The 27,205-nt window shown below is 24.8% G+C and overlaps 1 protein-coding gene across 3 annotated transcripts in view; it reads right to left on the bottom strand.

Annotated features, from left to right (window-relative positions):
• Positions 1–2,209: 2,209 nt before the first annotated feature.
• The window catches only part of LOC129966849 (solute carrier family 35 member F3-like), a 254,879-nt gene continuing 229,883 nt past the window's right edge, over positions 2,210–27,205 (bottom strand). The window contains exons 2-7 of one of the 3 annotated variants that reach the window (XM_056081442.1): positions 24,069–24,468; positions 20,306–20,525; positions 19,151–19,279; positions 12,381–12,570; positions 8,800–8,889; positions 2,210–3,244 (exon numbers count right to left, since the gene is read on the bottom strand). In XM_056081442.1, the coding sequence (XP_055937417.1) occupies positions 3,015–3,244; positions 8,800–8,889; positions 12,381–12,570; positions 19,151–19,279; positions 20,306–20,525; positions 24,069–24,468 (1,259 nt within the window). In that variant the 3' untranslated portion in view covers positions 2,210–3,014. The remainder of the gene's footprint in view (positions 3,245–8,799; positions 8,890–12,380; positions 12,571–19,150; positions 19,280–20,305; positions 20,526–24,068; positions 24,469–27,205) is intronic. The other 2 variants (XM_056081449.1, XM_056081458.1) reach the window with 2 other exon arrangements.

The following is a 27,205-nucleotide window of genomic DNA, read 5'->3' as shown; positions in this document are numbered from 1 at the left end:
AAGGAATTTTTCATAGCAAAACCCATTACTGAAATAAATTCAGTTTTTAAGATATTTCCTCATATGCTTTTATTATATATCTCAGTTTAGTTTGTTTTTAATTTGTTAAGCTGCTTTAATAAAAGCGAAATTCAATATTTTATTCATCAATACTTACTGATTTCATATCTAATGCAGCAATAGTATTTATGTTCCCAAGAATGCCAAAAATAACCTAATAGATATGCACAGAAAAGCTCGCATTTAAATGTAAAGGATTACACTGTGTTTCTAATGATACAAAGATTGTTCCTTTGAATGAAATATCTTAATGACAGATCAATACCTAAGACCGATCGCTAAAATTTGCATTTGGAATGCAGCTAATAGGAAATCAATTACATGCGTTCTGCCTCAACAGAGTATTTGTAGAGAATTCCATGTAATTTAATTTTTCTTAGCAGCTAAGAAAGATTCTTAAGTTATAAAATGTATGATAAATTTTTGGTTTAATATCTAGAAAAAATACGGTTCAAGTTGTCTATGATATGCCAGATATATTGATTTCAAATTTTACTATTAATTTCTAGAAAATAAAGCTTAAAGTTTTCTTTCGTAGACAATTGCTTTGTGGTAATTATTAATGTTTAAGAAAATGCTATATAATATTATCCTATTTTTACACTCTTATCATGTATAACACTTTTTTTATTCTATGAGTTTTCCTTTATTAATTATATATCAATATAATAGAGTTTATGATGCTGAAATTTTACGCTTCACACCACTTATACACATGAACAATCCCAACAAATAAAATTGAAATTGAAGTGAATTTGAAATATTTCAAATTACCATGGTTTCATCTGTAGAGTGGGATGAAAATAATTATAATAATATTTTTAAATTTCAAAAACAAATAGAGGGCATGAAAATAGAAATACATTTCTTGTTATATATTTCAGTAAATAAAGCAGTAGTTATGTTTATCGTATGGAATAAATGTTTGTTAACATTATAAATGCAAATCTTCAAAAATCAAATACTTCATAGAGATAAAGAACATTTATTACATCAATGGTAATTACATTATTTTAAAATGAAAGATACACAAATTAACAGAATATATTGAACAATGCTTTAACTGCCCTTTTAATCAATGGGCAAAGTAGTATTATGTGAAATTTCAAGGGCAAAGTATCACTGGAAATTAATTTACTTTAGATATTTATTTTTAACAAGTACATGTAATAAAAGAAATATTCTATTTTACTATTAATTTGGGATATTTTCATATTTCCCCAAAGAAAAAGATTGTAAGGGATTTCCCGAGATTTAAGTCATTATTCATCGCACACTTTTAAGAATATAAAAATAATATAATGTGTCAAAATTAAACATATGTCTTTTACAATTTAATTTACAAATACAAATACAATAAGCTCATAATCACTTTAGCAAGAAAACAATTTTCAAAGTATTAGTTGCACATCTTTTACAGTATTAATTTTGAGAAATATTTGTTCCTCATATATATAGATTTTATAGATATATTTTGTAATATCGGATAAAAATAAGTACATTTCATCGAACATCGACATCTTTAAAATATCTCATATCATAAACTTCCACACAACATGCAATTTACTATTTTGTTCTTTACTATGAAGCATGCACATATCCACACACATATATATATTTATGAAATATTACACATATTTCCTATCCTAAAACACGTCTTTTTTATACACATTTCCATATATATGTATCACTTTATACTTTATATCTATATCAGGTTTCAAAATGAAAGGACGGTGTCTATTTAACCTAATGCTTAATAACTTTCAAAAACTATCAGGATAACCTTTAATAGTCTTCAAACATGCATTAAATTATATAGTCAACATAAGAAATAATTCATTATTATTTACATATATTATAAATTACATAGAATGGCATTCTATATTAAAATAATAATATTCATATACAGCATATGGTTATAGCACTCTAAAAATTGATTATTGTTTGGCTTCAGTATTCAGTTAAAAATTCTTTAAAATAATAACACTTCTCTTAGATAAGCAGTTAATTATTATAATGAAACTATAAAATGAAAAATGCATTTTTAACTCTTATCAAAATGAATAAATTGCATAAGTTCACAAACAATGCTTAAAATGTACTGTACAACGACATGTGATACATATACAATATAATGAATATGCTTTACAAAAAATAAATAAATAAACGATGTAGTACATAAGAGCATGAAATGTATCATATAGATAAAAATAATTAAAATAATCATATATTATACACTTTAAAGATATTAATAAGGTTTTAAATATATTGTTATAAAAATAATTTTATTCACATTCATTACTGCATTTCTTGGTTATTATTCTTTCTTCAAACAGTACGATTAAACAAATGTGTATGCTTCTTCTGAGACTTCTTAACATGTTCAATTGTTTTTTGAGATTTCTTTACTAAGTTTGTTTTAAAAAGCAGTCAAAAATCTCAAATTCATTTGTGCACTTGCAAATACAATCTTAAAACAAGTCAATTCATTTTCTTGACATAATACGTTTTCATTGCAAGTTTACTTCAAGAGTTTGGAACAGATAGTTCACTGTACCTTAATTTCAGTCGATGAAGAAATTGCTTTATTAAAATCATTAACAATCGTAGGAAATATCGTCCTTTTTGTATTTAACCCTTTACACTTATGAATATTAGTCGCCATTCTGAGGATAAATTGTTCTCACATTCTTGTTGGATAATGATTAATATAAAAAATCGTATAATAAGTAAAATTCCCAAACTTGTTTTTAAGATTCATGATAAACCTATTTCTATTTTTGAGCTTCCAAACTTTTAAAAAAATCCTTACATTCACGTATGCATGATTGCGCATCTTATCACTTTCCGAAGTGCAAAGGGTTAAGGTTTAACTAAATAAATTCTTCAACTTCATCGGCGAAACGCACGCGTTTTCGGTTTACTTCGTTGTCATCGTCCGCCATCTTTGATGGTCACTTCACCCTACCACTCTGTGTCCTTAACCTCGAGGTGTAGCTGGTTCTTGGTTCAGGATGTGAAGTGGTGTTTCCATTTGGATATTTGTTTCTCCATCGCATTAGTACAGAGAGGTAATCAGGCCAGTTTTCTGGCAAGAGAACGAGACAAAATCCGACCATGCTAAGAACCACTCCAGCAAGTTTCATGCCACGAAACTCCACGGAATACAAGTACATATCCACAGCTGCAATGAAAAATCAAGTAATCACATAATAGAATTTTTTAAAAAAATGAATACTATATAAGATATGTGTAGAAAGCATTGAATTTGAAATTAATATAATTCTCAACAATTTACCATAATGAAATTAAAATATCTACGCGTTTTCTTTAAATAATACTAACTCAGTGGCACGACAGCCCATGTGGGCTGAGGCCTACAGTGCCCATTCTGCTTCCCCAATCAAAGGGTACAAAGCATATGTTCCAGTTAGGTGGTCAGCCTAACGCGGAATCTTCAGTGTTTAGTTCTCAAGCATGATTGGTCCTCAATTTATCAACCCTTTGAATAAATGAAAGACTGAGTCAACCTTGCCCAACCCGAGGATCAAATCTCGGACCTGGCGTTGGATATAATAAACTACAAAAAATTGTACTGAAGACGCTTTCAGGCAAATTCAAAAGAAATTTATTAAAGTGACGAATTTCTTAATACAATTGTGGAATATTTTATGCCAAAAATAATAATAAATTAAAACAAATCATTATCAATTTGAAATATCATTTTTGCTTTCTCTAATATTTATAAAATTATTTTTGAAGTAATTTTCTTGTAAATTTACGAAAGAGAGCAATTTTCTATTAAACTTAATAAATGAGAATCGAATGAATTATTTTGCCGTTCGACTTAATAAAAAGAATTTAATAATTTTCTGATTGATAAAATCCAGCAATCAGATAATGAAAAACCATAAAATCTAAGTACTCTTAATTTTTACAATATTTATTTTCTTATTAGTTTATCGTTAATGCTGTAACACTTATTATATATATCACAATTTTTATATGAAGCTTCATAAAACAATATCCATTTCCGTCGAAATATTTGATTGGACTTTTAAATTATGATAGAAAATAAATATTAAACATTTTAATCCATCAAAATATTTTGATAGAAATTTTTATCGACATTCTCGAAAAAGTGTTTGAAATTTCACTTGGAAGTATACTCAAGAAATGAACTAAGTGCTTAATCAATCAATACATTGCAACTATAAGACTCCATACAGCCACTAATAACTTATAAAAGCAAAAATAATATTTTTTTTTCTATATCTCAACTATCTATATCTATTCTGTCTATATCTCAACGGTTAATTTATTAAATTTTAGAATCTAAAATTAATTCCGTTTCAATTTTTTCTATTATTTTTACAATATTTTGCTTACAAATTCATCTCTCTGGCGCATTTAATTTTCGAATTGCATTTAAAGAAAATCTGGAAAAAAGAACAATTAATTATACCTAATTCCAAAAGAAATGAATGTAAAAAAAAGAATTGATCTTAAATTACCTAAAAATGTTTCTTTTTCATTGAGCAATTGAATTTTAATTTTTATCGGTTACTGAATATAATACACGTATATTTTTTATGATTGAATCAACAGAAACTTTACAGTTAAATTACCACTCTCCTATCAGTCTAAAAGTTTCTTTCAGTATAATTTGCATACATAATGCTGGTATTCAATCTTGATTGATTATTTTCGTATTAAAAATATTTGGTATACCGTGAAATTGTTAATAACAAGAATACTATCTAATATTAAAAATATTTAATCTAGATTTATATCTTAGTGTTTGTATAAAATATATTAGATAATTTATTTTATTCATGTTACTCTAGTTTAGCATAAAAATGCTTTCAAGACCTTAAATTTTGCCAGTATCATTTGCACCAACATGTGTGTGCAAAGATATACTTCCTAAACGAAAACTCAAGTGCAGAATTTATATTTCAGAAAACTCACAGTCTTGCTGACAAATGTGAACATTAGCATCCATTTTTCAACCATTGCTTTCTTCCAAATCATCCCATTAAAAGTTTATCTGTAACGATAACCTCATTTATCTAGCGAACCCTTCCTATCAGCGCTCTTAACTAGCCGCCTGTGTTCAGAAACAAGCGCAGGCTGGAAATTATAATTACATTCGCACACTCTCGGGCGGTCCCTCCAGGGAGACACAAAAGCCTCAGCAACCGTCGTGGATGTCAAGGCATTGTGATGCATAATGCAAGGCCATAATAAACCGCGCATCATTCGATCCGAGCGCTGCGTCCTCTCATACATAGATGATGAGGCGACGCCACTTGCAAATGTATTCCGAGTTATGATCAATGTATGGAACAGTGAGTGAATGGATCGGACGATTCGAGTGATAAGCTTGCTAATGTCCGACCGCAACCAGTTGGAACTCAAGTTGATAACGAGCTGCAACATAAAATGCATTTTGCATTCTTTCGCATTTAAATAAATATAGCTATTTGGGTGATCGGTGTGAGGGAAATCTGAGCAATCTTTAAATCGAATCATTGTATTCATCTGAAAAACAAAAAATAATAATAATAACAAAACTTTTCGTATTTTAGTGATACAGGAAGAACGAGTTAGATTGTAAAATATGACGAGATCGATGGTTTAGTTGAAAACATTTATCTCAAAACGATATCAAAAGGATAACATTTATAGGTTGATATTCCATTCCATTATGCACATGAATGACGAAACAATCGTTCAAAATATTCTATATTTTATACAAATGGACCTAGAGCTGACTAAATTGACAAGCAGTTATACAAATTTACAAATGTTTATACGTCAGTAGTCAGAGATACGTCAGGCTTTAGATTTGCATCTTACAAATTAATAATTAAATAATCATTCAAAATTCTCTTTGGAGAAAACTGTTAAACCCAAAGCTGACCAATTTCGCAGGTGGTTATAGAAATTTATATAATTTTATGCAATTTCATAAGATTTTCTTAATTTAAAATTATTCAAAACCATACCTTTTCTCCTAAATGATTTCAAAGCAAATTGTTACAAAAAATTAAACAAATAAATATTAATTTAAAATTCTAAAAAAATCTTCTCGGCTATTTGAATTTCATATATATTGATTTGTATGTAATCTATTAGTTATAAATATATAAATTTGGTTTTGATAAAGAATTAATTTTATTTGTATTATCGAACTGCTATTACTGATATCAGAATAATAAAAATGTTTATAAACATCAAATGAATTTAAAAAAACATTAATATATTTATATTTAAAATATAGTAATCTATTCTGTAACAAACATATTTTTGGGTTTTTCCTCCTTTTTTCAACTTTTCTGATTGCTATTTCAATTAATATAAATATTTGATGATAATTAACATTTTTATATATTTTGCTTTTTAATTAGTCGAAAATAATTTACGAAACAACTCAATTTGTCCATTACAAAATTGATCCATGAACTGTTTTTTTTTAAATGAAAAGCAAGCAGAGAAAAGGTGATTAAGTCAAATACGTTGATATTATTAAAGGCGCTTTATATAATTCACAAATTAATGCTCTATTTCCTAATAGTTGCGCAAGATAATATTAAAAGTCAACTGATATTTATTTATTGGTCTGAAAAATGAACCATAATTTGCCAAATGATTAAAAAATATCTACTCACATAATTTATAAAAAAATATCTGAAATTTCTAATGTATCTCAAAATTTATCTACATGTAAAAATATCATAAAATGTAAACAAATAAATCAGAATATTTACTATTTGCATACTTGCAAATAAAATTTGCAATGCTTCCTCGTGGTTAGATATCAGAGCAAGAATTTTAAAAAATAATTTTAAATTTTAGTCTGACGTAAAGAAATATTTTCATCTTCTAATTTTAATAAATTACCTAGAAATACAGATATACAATTATATATCAGAAATACAATTTGTAAGTATCCTCTGCAACGTATAAATTTCAATGCATGAGGAACTCAAAATGTTCCAAGATCAAAATTGTTCTTATAATGAACAATAAAGAGAACGATGATAGAAATCGCAAGGCATATCATTAGATATTTTCATCTATTTTACCATATTAACCAATTAATTGTGATACCAGAGTTTCAAGAATGCATCAAATTATGGCATTTGTAAATTTATGAAAAAAAAATTATTCTTAGAGGTTATAATTTGACATAAAAATGAAAATGATTGTTGATCCATTAATATATCTTAGCTCTATGTAGTGGGGGATATTTTTATTAAAGAAATTTCACTATTTCTTGTAAAGATATTTATACGATATTTCCATTTTTATAGGCATTAAACAAAATGTAGCCATACTACGCATACTGTTTTAAATGTAATTGAATTGCTTTTGTTGGGTTCATTTAAGTAACGAAAGAAAATCAAAATATATTGCAAAAAATAGGAATTGATAAAATTTATTGCAAATAATATTTCTAGTTAATTCAAGAATGACTATAAAGCTAAAAAAGCCTAAATCTACAATGGCCAAATTAATAATAAATTATATTAAAAAAAATGCAGCAATAATATTAAAGACTGCTGATGAAATAAAATAAGTAATGAAAATAAAAAGAGTATAAAGAATTAATTATGAACGAATTAAATAAATTTATTTCAATTAATATTTATTTGCTTCCAAAAAAAGGAAGCCATCAAGTATTTTATTTTTACTTCCTTTCAGCTTCAATAAAGGTCATGTAACATGCAAATGGATAGATTGATACATAAAATTTTTTTATTAGATGCAAAGAACCACCAACACAGCTTACAATTGACTCTCATGTACACAATACGTTATTTAGAAATTATTGCTTGATAAGCATTAAGATGCAAAATGTTAATACTGCCTTTGTTAAATTTTAAAATAATAGTCTTTTGAATCACAATCAATAGTTTTCTAAATCAATCTCTCCCTCTCTCTCTCTGTGTGTGTGTGTGTGAGAGAGAGAGAGAGAGAGTGCTAAAATTATTATTGGTATTTTTAAAGCATTGTCCATTGTAATGTATAATTAATTTAAATATATTTGTTTTATAATTATTGAAATCACTTCTATTTATAGTTTAGAAATTTATTTTATTCCGGAATTGCAATTTTCCTAATAAATAAAAACAATTATAAATTATCATATGTTTTTCATCTTTCCATTAATTTTTCAAACAAATATAAAATGCTTACTACAACTTTTATAATATAAACTTTCCATTTATATCTTCAGATAAGTTTTAGACCATAAAAAAAGTCATAGAAACATATAAAACTTTTTGAGCGATGAGGTTATTAATTTAGATATATCAATTATAACCATTTGAGAAGTTACAATCTGGAAAAATATTTGCAGACTAATCAATTATAATTTTAAAATTTATATTGGTAAAATTTTTATAATAGTTATTATAGTGGTTGATGTCCGATACCTAGAATTTTCCGCTTCTGATAATTAACATTCAAAATTAATAAATTTAATCAAATTGTCACTATTTGGATTTAAAGATCCTTCACCATTCAGATCAAATATCAATAATAATAATAATAATATAATTATTATTAATAATATAATTATTATTAATAATATAATTATTATTAATAATATTTGCAAATTTCTTTTAAAATATTTACAAATTATGAAAGAAAAGTATTAAGCATTACAAATTTGTCGCACAATTTTAAGTGCATATAAAAGTTTTTAATTTACTTCATATAGAAACTTACCAGCCGAAGCAGGAACTGAAAATAGGTAACCAATAGTGAGAAAAACTTCATAAGTCCACATCACTCCAAAATTTCCCAATAAATTGGCCACTGTATGAAATAAATCTTGCAGTTAATAATGTAACATAAATATTCACAAATTTTCCATATATTGTACGAATAATTCTGCCATCTTGTAACCACTTATTTTAAATACCAGAATAAATTCTTTATAACTTTTTTACTGATTACTAACTCTATCAACAAAAAATCAGAATAAACTATTTCTTTGATAAAATTTGTAATATGATTTTCAATGATATTTTGAGAAGATTTTCAAACAGTTCTTAGATAAACTGTAGTTCCCTTTCATATTATTATATAGAGATTATATTTATTTGAAAATAAATTTGATAACCTCCTGTCTAGCAATCATAATTTAACGTTTTCTTTGAGCCAAATCGAGCACTCGCTGGAAGATTGAACTTGGCAGATGAATCATAAAAACCAAAAAGAAAGAAAAATATCCATTCTTTTATTTTCATAACTGAGAATATAAGAATTGATTTTTTCTCATAAACATAAGTAGCTGTATAATTAAAGAATATTTCTAAAAATATTTAGCAATAAAATTCCTGTGGATAATGCTCATAAATTTTCAATGAACAGCTGATTGACTACTTATTTTGATTTTAATAGAAAAGAGTAAAATTTAATCAGATTGCACATAATGTGCTCAACTATGGGAAGTCAAAACTAATATATCTTTTAAATTAATTATCTAAATAACATACGTTTGAGTTAATAAATACTTTCAAAATAACCTGCAAAGCTATAAAATCAATATTTTGAAAGAAAAATTAGTTTATAAATGCTTTTTTTTACAAAGAGTTTCAAGAAATGAATTAAATATTTAGTGTTACGGTTTTTAAGAATGTGAGGAATTAAAAGCTATTTATTTAATAATACCACCTCCAGCTTAAATATCTTAATTTTAATGTTTTTAAATCAGTGGTTACAGGTAGATCAATGCCATGCCAATTAGGAAAAGATATTTAATTATGGAATATTAGAAGAATTTTAAAAATATAAGAAACCTGAAAACTTGAACAAAACATTTATAAAAATGATTAACATATATTATTGTATATGTTATAGAAGATATTTAACTAATTTTATATAGAAATATAAATATATTTTTTTACTTAATTTTGAAAGGGTAATTTAACATAAAAATGTCTTTCTATTAGTTAAAATATTTCTGTTTGCATAAATATAATTTGATTTGTAATTCAAACATTAATGCAAACAAAAAAATTAATATATATCAGCAAAACTTTTAGCGGTAGTTTTTATGAATTAGTACCCTTAGTTGAAATAACACATCTTATTTCAGTTAAAGTTAAATAATAGATGAAGAAAAAGAGTAGTGAAAAAGAGATTAATAAAAGAGTGCGAAAATTTCAGAGATGAGAAAATCGTTATTTATCGTTTTCATTGTACCAGTTTGTTGACACCATATATCGTTAGTTCATAAGCAAACTTTTCTAATTTCAGTAATTGGATTTTCTAAGATGATTTATTTAATACATAAAAATTCTAATTGAAACATATAATTCCATTTTTCTAATGAAAATCTTGATTTTTTTTTTTTCACTGAAAGGCGATGTTTTGAAACATAATGTCAATCTTGTTTATTTTTATAAATATTCTATAACAATAATGAAAATACAAAGATTTATGTAAATATCTAAGTTGGAATATAATTACAAGTAAAAGGTTTTAAAATTGCGTATTTTTATTTGTAATACCAACATATTTAGAAAACACGTTTTATTTCATAATATCAACAGTACTGACATTTCATGATTTCTACTAGATGGCGACACATGCCAATGTACCGTTTTCCTCCAGATTTCAGAATAATGCACCGAATTGAAATTGCATTACTACATTTAGAACTGAATTACTATATAACAACTCAAATAATATTATTTTATGTTGATCCACACATTATTCAATTCATAATTGGGATGCTCAGATTTAAAAATTTTATTCAAATGTGATGTGGTTACAAATTATCACACTTCTTTTAATTCCAGGGTTTTTAAATAAATCCGAAATATATAAAAAGAACTAAACATATTGTATTTCAAAACAGCTTTTAAAGTGTTGTAATTAGAGAAAGAGTTATATGTTGAGAAACATTTTACTCTGTTTGTTTTCCTTATGTTCACTCTCTTCACAGATATGTTATACAAATGATGACTCGTATAAATTAGTAATTACAAATTGTAAACATATATGGAAAATTAAATCAGACAAATCATTAAGTAAACAATACCTCCATGACAGAATCACATGATCACGAATTTATTTAGAAAGTAATCATTAAATAATTTATTAAAGCATTTTAATGTAATAAGATTAATCTACTAAGCCAGCTATATAAATATATATGTATGTATTGATTACAGGTGCCTCAGTTTACAATACTGATATATTTTTAAATTCACAAAACTCATATCATTATTTTACATTAAAGAATTAACTTTTACTTCTTCCTGATAAAATTGTAAATTTCTTAATTATTATTCAAGCATTATGTGCCTATTTTTATAGAAATATATTTGTGTATTTAACTACTACTTTAAATCTTTGATATTATATCTAAATTTATATAAAGTAAAAATAATCTTAGGATAAATCGTTTATTTCTTGAAATGTGCATAAAAAAATAGTAACGTTCAGATTATAAAAAAACAGCTGAAAGAAAAATAAATTTGAGATGTTCTTCGTACTCTGCTAATAAAATTATGAGTAATTCTTTAGGTTTAAAAAATGAAATAAGAATTCCAATTTTATTGTTTATTACCAAATATTTCCTATCGTTTATTATTCAGCGTATTGTTAGCTATGTATTTAGCATTTTATTTCAAAATTATTGATTATAATTAATTAAATATTTATTTTGAATTATTTAATATTGAGATATGCAGACTGTTTTCATTGTGTTTGTTATTAAGCAATTCATTCAATGAAAAGATGTTAAAGGGCATACTTATTTTTATTTGTAATTCTTTTTATTATTTTTTCATAATATCCAGAGTACTGAAATGATTAGATGCCGTACTAGATGGCGCCACATAATAGTATACCTTTCCTTAAAGAATAATTGATTTATGCTTCTTTCTTTATTTAGAAAGAATTTTAAAGCTTCTAGATATCAAAATGATAAACCGAATTAAAATTTCATGTATAAATTTAGAATCAAATGGTGAGATAATATAATTTTTTTCATCCATATTTTATTGAATTGCGTCCATAATTATGATGCTCAAATTTTAAAATTGATTTTACCGCGGTTAAAATTGCTTAATTTTAAAATATATAATCGAAATTAAATGTACTATATCTACTTAATATTTTACTATATCGACTTAAAATTTTGTAAAATGAACATTCAAAAAAAATTATTATAATATCCTTTTTTTAAATTTTTTTCTTATTATTTTTCTTTTGTTTGGCTTTTTAATTTTCAGATTTCATTTTATAGTAAAAGACCAATGAAATGAGAATGTAATATTTTTGGTATCACTTACAAAAAATAAATATAGCTGCTCCTCCTAGAGGGAGCCATGGTATGTCCCTCCAATGTATTATTTCTGCATCGGTAAAATAGAGAGTCAAGACAACTGGCCACATCGTGAGGATATTGCATAATCCCACAGCACTGAAGAAAAACGACATTTGTCCTAAACTCACGTCACCTATGACCTTTTTAAACGCAACCTGAAAAGAAAACAATCTTTTATTTTATCTTCTAGTTACAAATAATATTTTATAAGTTATAAAATCAAATGATAGCATTTAAAAATCTTCGAAGTAATTCAGTATTTAAGAAAATTATGTGAAAATATGCTTATTTCATAAGAGTGTAAGTAATAATTAATTAAAAAATTATTATTTTGTTTACTGAACACACATGTTTATCTGGTTGTCATTTGACTACCTGATTTGCTACACATTGAATGATTCTACATATGACATGCAAATAGTTAAATCAAAAAATTAATGGAAAAGTGCAAATAAGAAAATAAATTAGCTAAGGTGGAAACTAAACATTACAATTTCAATTACTGAATAAGTAGGCATGTTTAGTTTAAAAAACTTTAAACTATATTTTTTCATCAAGAAAAAAGAGAGAGAGAGAGAGAGAAGAAACAGCAACAATTTAAAAGTATAAGTAACTAATAGTATAATTTGTATTACAACTTTTATTGGTTAATAAATGGTGTATACATTTTTACACTAGGTGAATTTAATAACTGTGAACATATATTGGTCCCAAAAAATTTTCTAATATTGTAAAATTTTGGCAAATAAACATCCTACATTTTGGGAAATTATAAATGATCAATGATTTGGTTTTAACATTTCAATAATTATCAGTTAAAACAGCCTGCTATTGTAATAATTTACTAGGATGCAATCATGCAATTGGTGATCATCTGCAAAATTTAGAAATAATGATTTACCAATATAAGTTATAGTATATACAAAGTTTGCAATGTCAATTAGAGAAGTCTTCAAATTCTTGTACTGTACATTACTATACTGTGACTTGTTTTGATTCTAAATATCGGAATTTTTTTCTGTATTTTACAAATGCAACTATATTTCAAAATATATATTTTTAAGAACTCTCTTTATTGCATATATAAACATTTTTTTCCTCCATTCAATAAAATCTTTAGAATTGTTCCTTTGGAAAACAGTGAATGACAGAAAAGGTGGCTTTTCTTCAAAATGGCTAACATGGTTGCCTTAGATTTTAGACAGCAAGAATCAGAGCTGATCAAATTGCACTTCTTTATCTGGATTGCAATTCTCACTCTGAAAGTGGTTGTAAAATCTATGTATCACAATAATTTTTTTTTTATTTTGTATAAATAAATCACATAAAATGAAGCGATAAAATTAATTTAATAAGGAAAAAAAAACGTTAAATCCCCAATTTAGTTTTAAAAATAAATACCATTCTTATCGTGGTCCAATAGATATTATCTAAACCAGCAGAGATAGACATATAGTTACAGTAAGAAAAATATTTTTTAAATATCAAATTATATTTTATATTGTTTGTTAATAAATATATTTCTCAAAAGTTACAAATACGTTTCATACGAAACGTTTTATACTATTCATTGATTTTATCATTCATATTTAATTAAAAAATTGTGGACATTTTAAAATATGCGATAAAAAATGATGTCATCATTTTATGATAAAAAAATTGACCAAATTATAGCTATTTAACTTAAATAAGACCCATTTACAAATTTATTTAAAAAACAACAAGAAAATTTGAATTTGATTTTTCAATTTGAAAATTTTTCTTTCATAACCTCAATTTAAAAACTATCCCTTGAAATATGTCTCTAGATCCAGAAATTATAAGTAAAATTCATCTAAAACCTTAATTTTCAACTTTTTTTTTTAAGTCAGTCTGTTTTAGTTGCAGAACAATGAGAACTTGTTTAAAATGTTACATTATCAAAAATGTTATATTAAATATTACTTAGAAACCGTATAAAACGTTAGAACGTAATTTTTTCAGAAATACACTTATTGACTCAAACAATACAAAATATAATTCTTACGTTATTTAAAGCCTTTTTTTTAATTTGAATAACTTTTTCTAATGGTTTAAAAAATAACTACTGGACCTTGATAAAAATAGACAATCTGAATATAAATTGAAAACAGAATATGGCAATAAGCCATATGTTTATGAATAATGACTTTTATTAATCACAAACAAATCTGCCAGATCTCTCATTATATCTTACTCATATTCTGAAGCTCAAAATTAATCATATATTTGCGAGAAGTTTCCATGTTATTGAAAATATTCTTAATAGCCCTTTTTCACTTTTAAGTAACTGTTGTTGAATATGTGTGAAAAATATCAGGAATCATTGGATGTCAACATAGAAATCGCACATTTTACATTGATAAAGCATCTTCAATTATGCAAAAGAATTCGAAATTCATTGTTACTTCCAACTTTTTTAGTTTAGTTTAATTCTCAAATAAATTTATCATATTCAAACAAGCTTGATATCAGGAAAATCAATTAGACATATCTCTACATCATTTTGATTTTTTTAGTTATCAACAATGGGATTTAAACAAAGCATTCAGTTTTATATTAATGTGAACGTTCTAAAAATTTTCATTCCTAGCAATTTCCATTTAATTTTATTCAATTGTTCTTACTCTTATTAAAGATATCCTTTGATGTGTCTCCATTGTAACATATTGTCCCTATACAATTTTAGAACTTTTCAACTCGAATGTGAAAATTCTCATTGATAAGATTCTCATCAATGAAGAAGAATTATTTCATTACTATCCATAGTGCAGAAAGTAAATATATTTTAATAAATGTCTTTTTTTTTTAGAATGGTAAAAAATTATTCATGTTCATTGATATGCTCCAAAATTAAAAAGGAAAAAAACATAAAATCATTTTATTACCAGCAGAAGGGACGCAGAAATTTTTGAAAGTGCAGTAAACCCGTCTAAGTACTAATAAAATGCGTGCCAAATTTTGTTCGATTCAATCAATGGGTGTGAAATTGTATAAGATTGAAACATGCAAACAAGCAACATATATATTCAATTTTATAAATGTTGATAATATGCAACTGATTTGCATAAAGCAAGTAGATTGTTCTATTTATTGTTAACTTTTGTAAAAAAATTTAAATTTTTAAAAGTGTTCATCTAAATTCCTTATTAAATTTTTTATTGAAGTAATATTTCTAAGTCGGAATGTATAAGCAATATTGTATGATTTTAAACAATATTCATAATATAATATTGCTGAATCTTGAATAATATAATAATTTACAATACCGTGAAGCAAGTTGTAAAACCTGGGTGGTGATAATGAGTATTTTGCAAAATTTAAATATTCGATGTTTGTTTTCCTTTATGATTTTTAAATATTACTGTTAATTTTGATAATCAAAGTATATCTTACATATAGTAGAAAAATTTTATTTCAGATAAAATTACAAGTTTTTGAATTTATTTATCTGAACCTCTGAATAAATGTTTGTCTTATGAGTTAAATCAAATCATATCAAAGAAAATTATTTTAAAATGATAGTAAAATTTTTTCAGATATTAGATAAAGGCATCTGAAATATTATGGACCAATTTTCAAATATTTTCTGGATTAAATGTAAAAATCTTCATAAGCAATTAATTACAGTCTAAGCTAATGGTAATTAATTCAGAGTTATTATCCGTTATACAATATGCTCATCTGAGAAAACGTTCTTAAATAGGGTCATTAAATGTTTAAAGATCATTTATTTCTTAAAAAAAGTAATTGAGTTTAAAACTAAACACACAATTTCCAACCCAACATTAAAAAAAAAAATTGTTTTACTTCTGAAATTTTTATAATTGTCCACTTCAACTACATAAATATTTATACAATTAATTAAAATATTCATCGCTATAGCTTAATATTAAAAGTAAAAGGCCTAGCCAATAACATAGATTTTAGAATATTCTCAAATGTTATTATACCTTTCTAAAATATCTCAGTAATATGTTCCTGAATAATAGCTTGATATCGTGTGTCTTGAATTAATTTGTATTCTAGACGTATAGATTTTTCTACGTTCAATAACCTAAGGGCGTGTTCTCCCACTGTTCAGATTTTACGAGAACTACAGAGCGTATCTATTTACGGAAACGGGAAACCCTTATATAGAATCATGAAAGAAACATGAACCCTTCGCTATTTCTCTTGGGAAGTGTTGGAATGGAATAAAGCCTGTTGCGCCAGCTTTTTATAAAATTTATTGATTTAAACTCTTACCTTGAGAAGACATCCAGCCATTAGAAATATGTGGTTATTGGTAAGTTTTAAATATTAATTCAGTTCAGCTAACAGTTTTTGGATATTTTAAAATAAATTTTTGTCATATCGAGGAATTTTTACACCAACTTTGCATTTCTGATCAAAATGCATTCCCCTTCTAAAACAGTTTTCGAACCAGAACATAGTCATGATATTTTTTAGTCATCATAACATAAAAATAAATACTTTTATTCAATCAGTATTTTTATTAGGTTTATAATTTATTGAATCTACAATTTTTATTCAATCTATAATTTTAATAATACTGGATAAAAATACAATGTAATATTTAATAATTTGTTTGAATAACAGAATTATTTTCTGACTAACCCGATTCTATTTAATTCTGATACTATTATAATTCATTATATTACGATAAAGCCTTTTTTTTATATTTCAGCATTTTTTTTTTGGCATGGATTAAAAGTTAAATTTGATAAATAAATATATAAAAAATAAATACTTTTTAAAGTAAAATACATATTTTTATTAGTATTTTAAATATGCTTTCACAATATTTTTAATCAATTACTACCACTAATAATAATTACTAAGTTAATAATCGGAAGATTCGGAGAATAAAATTATTTCCTAAACAAACAATTTAATTTGATAAACTATACCATTATAATTCCTTTTCAGTTACAAACAAAAATCCCCATTTTAATTTTAGAATTTGTTATGATATGATTTGATAGTTAAATTTGATGATAAATAGAAAAATAAAAGTGAAATAAATAAATAAGTTTATTTGTTAGAATTTTGTTATGCATATCTTACTTATCTAATTTTCAGAACGAGTAATTACACTTTTTCTTGTGTAGACCAGAAGGAAAGAAATCATTTGTCATCGAGAAATAATAATATTTAGTTTTATCACAATTATACAATTTAAAAATAAAATCAATGATTCAATACTCTTATGAGACATTTCTCTTTTCTTTATAAAATGCCAAAATCATGAATAAATCTTAAAAAGTATTTTCTGTTAAAATTTGAGTATAGATTTTTCTTTTAGGAAGATGAAGGAAATCTTCACATTTTGAGAGTTTTAGAGATAAAAACAATTAAAGAAACTATATATAAATGATAATTAATTAATAATAAAATCAAGCATGACGAAAAATTTTAGTTGTGCATTTTTTTCACGAGTAAATAATGAAATACAATTTTTTTCCTCTTTGTCAAAACATAGACATTTTTCGAATTTTAACGTATATTTCCATTGTGATCTTTTCATGAATTTTAGTAATTCTGACTAAATACCTTTTTTATTTTCTGTAATTTATATTCAAGTTAATAAAATTATGATCCAATATTAAAAAAATGTTTTTTTAGAGTGTCTTTCATTGCAAATTGGTTTTAGTACAATGTATTTGGGAATGTGCGCAAGCTTTCATTTCGTTTTTTTACGAATTTTGGAAGAATCTAATTGGAAGTAAAATAAATATTTAAATTTTCTTCAGAACAACAAATTTAGTGTACTAAAAGACAATGATTACTTAATACATAATCAAATAATTACTTAACTATTAAATCTATATATAAGATTTTTAATGCAATTTTCGTAAAAAATAACAAAGTATTTTTTCATTCCATAAAGTGGCCATTGTTTAATTATATTTAATATATATTTTAATAGATTGTTACCATAGTTTCCCTTTTAACAAATACAGCAGATTTTTTTCTAAATTCTTGTATCAAATGTGCATTTATCAAATATGTGTATTGCTGTGATGGATGTTTTACAAAAAACTTCAATTTATCCCTTTCAAATTTACAAAATAATTCCAATATATAAAAAAAAATTCTTGGTATTTTTGTATATGTTTTTCTTTTATATTTTTTCCCTTAAATTTACAGGTTGGAATAATATTATTTTTATTCTTTTTTTTTCATCGTTTTACTTTAAACCTTAATTTGTATTCCAATAAAAACCCTTCATTGCGTAAAAAAAAATCTAATTTCCTTCAGGTGCCCACTCGAATAAAATAAAATGAAATAAATCTGTATGAAATTCGATAATATAAAATAAGAAACTTCGTATTAAACACAATAAAATAAAATTAGTTGACTTCGTAAAAAATCGAAAAAATAAAATAAAATACGGTTTTTTTAAAAATATATATGTCTTTTGTAAATGAAACAAATTTCAAAAATAAAATGAATTCGTACAAAATAAATAAATATACGAGACTAGAACTTTCGTTATATCTGTTGTTTCATAAGATATCAGAAAAGACATGTTTGCTAATAAATCACTATAAGACCAACATTAGTACAAAAAAAAAACTATATTACATGAGATAATTTCAAAAGTAAACGACTATCTATGAACGATTTAATGCAGTTTCAAAAGAAATATTGTGGTTTAGATATAAATTACTCGAATTAATTTCCTTTTTGAATAAAAATTGAAAGTTTTACTTTGTAGACAGCAGTTCCAGCAGCTGCAGCTGCAGCCAAGACCACTCCGCCAAGTGTCATTGCTCTAGACCCTCCATCCATGTAAGCAAAGAGTGCTATGGCTGTGTTGCACATGATGACAGCTACAATCTAAAAAGGAAGAAAAAGATACATTTTACAATTAAAACTATAATTAAATCTTGACTTATATTTCATAATAAAAGAGAAAGTTGATAATGAATTTGATGGTGTTAAATATGTAGATGTGAGTTATTCAACGATTAAAGAGTTTTTAAGCACTTACCAAAACTCCATGCCACTTTTAGTACCATTTTAAAAAGCATAACATTTTTCGTATATTTATGTGTCTCTAGAATATAATGATACAATTTTTAAAAAATACAACGACCCTAGAAAAAATAATCATACAAAAAGTACGATGTAACTATAGAGTCATGGATATGATAAATTGATGCATAAAAATAGTTTGATGTCTGTCAGGTAAAAAAAGCAAATAAACATTTTTTAGCAATACTGCAAACTTTATTTTGAATAACATCTAAAGTAATATCTTGGATACATATTCTTAATGTGACTTCTATTCTTAAAATTTTAAAATCAGCATTATATAAATCTATGATAGAGCAATATAAATATAGCATATTTCATGAATAGTTCTTATGCACAATAGAAAAAAGAAATTATAATGAAAGCAAGGTATTTATATTAGTTTTAGATAATAATAAATAGAATTATGAGAGAATATTTAACAAACCATGCTTACAAATAAAATTCCGTATGCAAAGTATTGATATTCAATAAAACGTATTACTCTTTTTTAAAATAAATTATTATTTGGATATCTTTAGCATTTTTATTTCTCTTTATTCTTAGGATTTATTCATTGATTTTTGCAGCTTATTTCGAATTTATTGATTAGATTGAAAGAAACATTTGTAGATAAATTTAGTTAGGGATTCATATACGAGAACTCTATATGAAAAAAAATAAACTAACTGAATCAACTTCTTATTATGCTAACAGCAAATAAATATAGCCGTAATATTTCTCCACAAGACATTTATTTTATGCAATTGCCTGAAAGTCTTTAGCAATTACTAGGCTAATAATAGAAAGCTCGATGATACATTATTTTTTTACTATCGATATAATTACCCTGATTCCGACAAACTGCTCCTGCAATAGGACCCATGAGAGTAGATAAACAAAGGCAACATTCGTCGTATAGAGGGCAATGACGTCAGTAGCGTCGAGAAGAGTTAGGGAGTAAGTAAACATGTAATTTGTAGCGACCAACAGCACGGTAAATACTCCACAGCGGCAAAGAAACCCGGTCAGGTTGAGACCTCTATCATGGTAGGGTTGTATGCTGTCTCTAAAATGCAAATGAAAAATATTAATTACATCCAAGTTATAAAAAAAATCCCTTTATGTTGTATAGGTTTTATATTGCAAGTTTTATCTCTTTTGGTACAAAATGGTCAACAATGCTAAGATATTTTTTCAACAATGCATGGCATTCAGAATATCTAGAAAAATCTTGGAGATATCGTAAAATATCTTGTATTGGTAAGGATTGGTTGATTAGTTTATTAAGATCAATTAGGTTTTGAAATTTTGGTAAATAGTAAAAAAATATTGTTAAAGTGTCAATAAAAGTTCTTTACAAAAAATGTAACGATTAACATGGAAGGATAAATTTAACAAAGAATGAAATGATTTACAAAACTTAATCTTAATAAAAATAAAAATAAAATCAAGATATTAAAGAAAATTGAAAAGATAAAGAAAGGCCAAATCATTATCAAGTAAGTAATATAAATAAGACATAAAGTAAATGTTGTAAGATGGAAAGAGCAAAGTTTTTTTTTCCTTCTGAAAACAAGGATTTATTGTAACTTAATTTTGTACATTTAATTGATTTATTCAAGCGTCGGAGTAAAAAAATTTTAACCCAAAATTTTATGAATGGATGCTTATTGCAAGTCTAAAATTTTATTTTCTTTAAGTATCCTTACATTAAGTATTGAGTATTTGCATTTTTAGCTGAAGAGTAAACATTAGGAATATAAGAAAAAATTGCATCAAAATATTTTTTTCCGTTAGAAAAAGAATTTGTTTTTATTCTTAATTAACTTTAGTAGTTAATCAAATCCTCTATGCGAAACAATTTTCCAATTCTAAAGCAAAAGTTCAATAAATATTTTTTTATAATTAAAATAAAATGCATTTCCTACTTAATGTTGATTGAAATGATATGAGTTTATACAAATATATATTGATGGGGTTTTTTTAAAAATGAAAATGTAATTTAGTGGAAACAGTTCATTATCAATCTAACAGTTTAAGTAGGAAATTTAACCATAAATTAAAACAATAAAAATGCATTTTAAAAAACAAATTTAAATGAAAATTGTTGAAAAAAATAATATTGTTTTTTTTAATTATTTTTATGGGACAGGGCCATTGATAATTCAGCTTTAAATCAAATTTTGCATTATATTGTTTTTTAAATATAATATCAAATTTGAGCTACCTTTTCTAAGAATATTTGTTTTTTATATTCCTTTTTTCAACAGATTCCAACAAAAATTACAATCGCTAATTATTAAGAGAAAAAGCAAATAATTTCTTCAGAAATATATCAATAAGTAAAATTATATTTTCATAAGGAATAAAGAAATGTATTAAAATAAAAATAATTAATCATCTTTAGTATTTTCACAAAATACAATAGTAAGTAAATAAATCTTTTATGTCCTGTTATATTTTAATTAGTAAATATTTTACTAAAATATTTTTTTATAAAAATTATTAATTTATTTTTAACTTAATAAGTTAATATTAACAACTTATTTTGATAATTTAATTTATTAATTATATTTTCAGAGTTAATAATTATTTTATTAATTATTAACTCTGAAAATATTCTTAAAAATGCTGTTGTAACATGCGTATCAATAATATTAACAAGATGATCTCAGTTTAACAAATTTATTTGTGTGAGTTCTAAAATAAAAGATAGTAACATATAGAATCGTATATGAAGAATTTTTTTAGGAAAAGTCTAGTAAGCAGCCTTACAGAATATAATATTTAAATTCCTAAAAATGTTACACATGAACATTTGGAGAAAAAAATATTAAAATTGCAGTATATAATGATTGAAAGTAATCATAGACATAGTGCATCAAATTTTAAACCTTTAAAGTTACTTATTTCTAACCCATTTGAAGCAAACGCCTCTAAAGCGTGAAAAATTTAAAACTCAAAAATAATTTACAAATCATTTCATGCGTTAAAAGCTATTTCATTGTAAAATACATTTTCAACATGCGTTATTGAAGAAATTTGAAATATCTGAAAATTTAAGTAATTTTCTTTCCAAAATTATGTCAAAATCTTGTAATTGGCGATTGCAGATGAAAGGATTATATATGTGACAACAAATGGTAAAATTATAGAATAATCTTAAATCTCTAAGTATGAAAATAATTCAGCACTATAAATCTTTGCCTTATTGTCTAATCCTAAACATTTTCTATATCTTTCGTGACTCGATCAAAAATATCAATCTATTCTTATATACTTGACTAATAATCAAGATGAAAATGAACAATAAAGGATTGAAGATCATTTTAACGAGAGTCGTGCTTTAAATAGCTTATTCTTAAAAATAATAAGAATAAGCTATTTTGGAAAGAGAAAGAAAAAAAAAATGTTTTGTTACTATGTTTAACCTTCTGAGCTTCTGAGAAAATTCTATTTTTCCAAAAAAAAATTTCTATATCCCGTATTATAGGAAACAATATATACAATTTCGCAGATTTATCAGCTTGATATTATAATTATTTTTCTATATGAAACCGCGTAGATTTTTTTTTTCTGTAATGTTTATAATATAAAAGTATCTTCGGCAAAAATTATTAGAAATTTTTGGGTTATTTTTTGGAAATATGTAAAAATGTGTTAAAAAATCTGTAATTTCATATTGCTACGTGAGCATTAAATTATATCAGAAATCTATTTTTCCAGTTTTTTTAATTAAAAACTCTTTTTTGGGATGCTAATATTTTTTCTGTTCATATTTACATATACATTATTCTAGTATTTTTATGTACTTTCATTTAATCACTTTTATCGTATTTATTTAAGTTTTTAACCGAAAAATAGTTCTTGTATTCCAGATTAATGTAAGTTTTTTTGTGATATTTAGTCAGAGTTTTAGTTATTTGTCAGCATTTTTCTAAATTTTATTGCATGTTAATATTCGTGTTACCTGTTCTTATTTTATGAGATTGTGTGTCTTATATATTGTTACAAATAAATTTTGAAAACCTTCCCTATCTGCTTCCAAGCACTGTAAACCATTTTTAAGGTAAGAAGGGGAAGCAGCTGAATTTTAAATAAATAAAAATATACATCCATAAAATTTTTACATGGATCCAAAAAATCCTAGAATATTGCCCAGATCTTTAAGATGTTTACTATTTTATGAAATGTTATGTAACTGGTCTAATTAATTTTTCAGTTTAAGAGCTATTAATGAATTTTACACAGTAATACATGATGCATGCTTTATTTTTCAATGAAAAAAAATCATAAAAAGGATCAAGAAATAATCAGGATGTTTAAATGGCATTAATTTACGTAAATTCTTTGTTCGTCAGTATCTTTTCAGATGCTGTTACTCAGAACCTCAATAATAATGCAGAGAAGAAGAAGGAATTTAAGATTGTGTAAACGAGTGATTTGAAGAAAAATTATGTAGTTGTTCAAAAAAAAAATATGTTATCATCATAAAGCCGTCAACGAAATTTGCAAAATTTAAATGATAATTTTTATTTTTCAGTGAAAATAATCTAAAAAATAATAAAAATTATGAAATAATCGATGTGAGTAAATAGTGTTATCTTACTCAATTTCTTTTCTCATTGGTGTCTTTTCCGATGCAGGTGCGCAGAATCTCGATATCATGTAGATGGGAAAGAATAAGAAATTCAGACTTGTGCAAAACCATGTCGTGAAGAAAGGAGCATTGAAGAGAGGAAAAAGCACAGCAACTCTGTTCTCTCCATGTTCCAGGTTCCTCATTGCTGTCAGGTTGAGCTTTAGTGCGTTGGCTGCCATGGCCTGAGAGTAATCAACATACAAGGCTCGAAGAAGGTGAGTCCCTCCAACCCAAGCAACGGCTATGAATGAAGTAAGGAAGAGTCCACAGGACATTCGCTTCCTGTGCTCTGTGAAGCAAGTGCGTCTGGTCACTTGTACGTATGGCTGAGATTCGCGCTGGGGATCACGGCGATCCAGCATAGCATCTGAATTTTTAAAAAAATCAAGTTATAGTATATTTACATTTTCAAAAAAAAAAAACATAAATATTGTTAAATAATCAATTTATCAATCAGAAAGAACACTCGAGGTTTTTATTTTTTTCTTTTAAATGTTATCACTGAAATCATTAAATCTGTTGAATTTCATATTAGCCACCTTCAACGAGTAGCTGATTGGCTAGAAAAAAAGGATTGTGTCTAATATTAATAATATTTCTTATACACAATTTAAAATTCCCACTATAAAGTATTTTTAAACATCAAATCTTGACAGATGTTTAAGACGGTTATTTTGATAGCTTTACACCTGACTTTGCATTTCTGATAGAGTACAATCACTTGATATTATAAGGCTATTAAAACGTAATTGTAAAAGCAATATATTTAAATTTTCATATTTTCTTTTGTGATAATGTAACTTCCCTTCGTAATTTCTTATTCACACTTCCCAGATAATAAAAAGAATATGTCTTCCATAGTTTTCATCAAAGGAATAAAATCGTATGAATAAATATCTGATTAAATAATTATATATATATATATATATATATATATATATATATATATATATATATATATATATATATATATATATATATATATATATATATATATATATATATATATATATATATATATATATATATACTATAAAGCGATATGAAAGACACTCTTATACAGTTATATTTTTGAAAATTCTTGCGAAAAATATCAGATTTCAAAATCATTTTTAAATAACTAAATTTCTAATATAGTTCTAATAAAATGTCAACAATTGTTTTGAAGTTCATATTGTTACTACCTGAAGTATATATGGATCCAATTTGATAGTTGTAAAATGAAAAAAAAAATATGTCCTATAGAATGTCAATACACAGTCAAACATATAAATTTTCTTCTCTATTATTAGTGGAAAAATCGGCTCAAAATTTAAAAACTAAACATAAACATTATACCCATCCACCAATATTCAGTAAACTATAGCATCGTGGCATGATAAGGAAATATTTAATAAAACAATAATTCTTATAATTTAACATTTTTTTTTTCAATTTTGGTTGACAAAATGAAAGTTATTCAGTAAAATCAATGAAATTCATTTCAGACATAGAAGATGATAGATTTATTAAGTTTTTATCTTTCAAAAATGCTACCTATGTTTGAAATAAATGAGAAAAAAATCTATCTTCTTAAACAACTTTTGCGAAAATTGTAGTAATAAGAAGACCGAATAAATAATTGTATCTACTTATCTGATACATTAAAAAGTTTTATGCCTATTGGTTCATCTACGTATATATAAATATAATTAGTTTCAAATTTTATCTAATGATAATTATATTTATCTTTGAAATTTGCAGTTTTATAATTTATCAAATAATTAAAGTCAACTAAAATGAATTTTAAAATAAAATTGAAATATAGGTGAAAGCTTCATAAAAAAGTTTGGACAATTTTATGAATACCATTTAGTTATACACTATCTATACAACACAATGAGAAAATTGCCTTTTTGTTAATTGGAGTAGTTAATTTTTATATTCCTTGAATAGGGCCTAATTTCAATTAGGAAAAACGTATCATAACACAAATATCGAAATTAATGGGAATTTAAAATAAAGAAACAGATTTTTAACTCTTTTAATTGATATTCATGAGGTGGGATCCCTTTTACAGAAAGGAAATAAAAAATCAGCCGCTAGAAATTTCTCACATGTGAAATCTACACTAATTTTGATAAAACTGAAGTAAAAGTTAGTGACTGAAAAAAACATAAAATTCAGTTAAATATTTTAAATTAATTATAAATAATCCCAAAAAATATTTAAAAGCTCTTCTTCCTTATATTCTGAATTGAAATTTGACTTTTCAGTCTTGCTGCTTCTTTATGCTTAAAATCACATAATAAAGTGTGTGTTTTAAAGTGTTTTAATACAATTTCATTTCTTTGTTGAAATTATAAAATTCACTAGTCGTGTAATTGAGCCATTTATTTTTTCCTTCCGTAAGTTTCAGAAGGTTTTAAAATATTTCTTAAAAAATTACAAATCCAGAATTGGAACATAATAATTTAATAGAATATTCTTAATTATTATACTTGAATTTTATCATATGTAATTTGCTTTCCATGTAAATAAAAAGAACTTAAATATTATTTTATTATAAATATACGGTAGCCATATTTTCATCAAAAATATATTTATGCTATATTTAAATACAATTTTTAAAAGTTTAATTAACATTATTCTTTCAATATGATGAACAATCAGTTCTAATTTTCAAAATTATGTATTTCGATATTATTTCAATTCTATTCTTTTTATATTTCAATTTTTGAAATATAGAAAAATGTCTTTAAATTTAAATGAATGAAACTCTTTTAATCCAAATAATTCATTTTTATTTTCTAAAAAATAGTAAGAAAATGTTTAAATATTAATTTTATTTGAATAGATTAGTAAAGAATGAAAAACAATTTTATTATGTTAAATATTAATGATAAATTATTTTTTGGTTTTGAAAAACCAAAATAAATATTTAGGATGCTATATCATTTGATATCTAATAAAAGCCGTCAAGCCATAATATGATAAAATAAAATGTAATGTCTCTCATTCTACCAATTCCTAGCACGAGAGAATCACCTTTATTTGGTTTCATTGGTTATTCATGTCAATAGCAAATAAACAGAAATATTTCCTTAGCAACGAACCTGCCCCTT

The sequence above is a fragment of the Argiope bruennichi genome, chromosome 1 (assembly GCF_947563725.1).
Source record: "Argiope bruennichi chromosome 1, qqArgBrue1.1, whole genome shotgun sequence".
Lineage (NCBI taxonomy): Eukaryota > Metazoa > Arthropoda > Arachnida > Araneae > Araneidae > Argiope > Argiope bruennichi.
The sequence above is the reverse complement of the archived record's forward strand: the minus strand, read 5'-3'. Positions and strand labels throughout refer to the sequence as shown.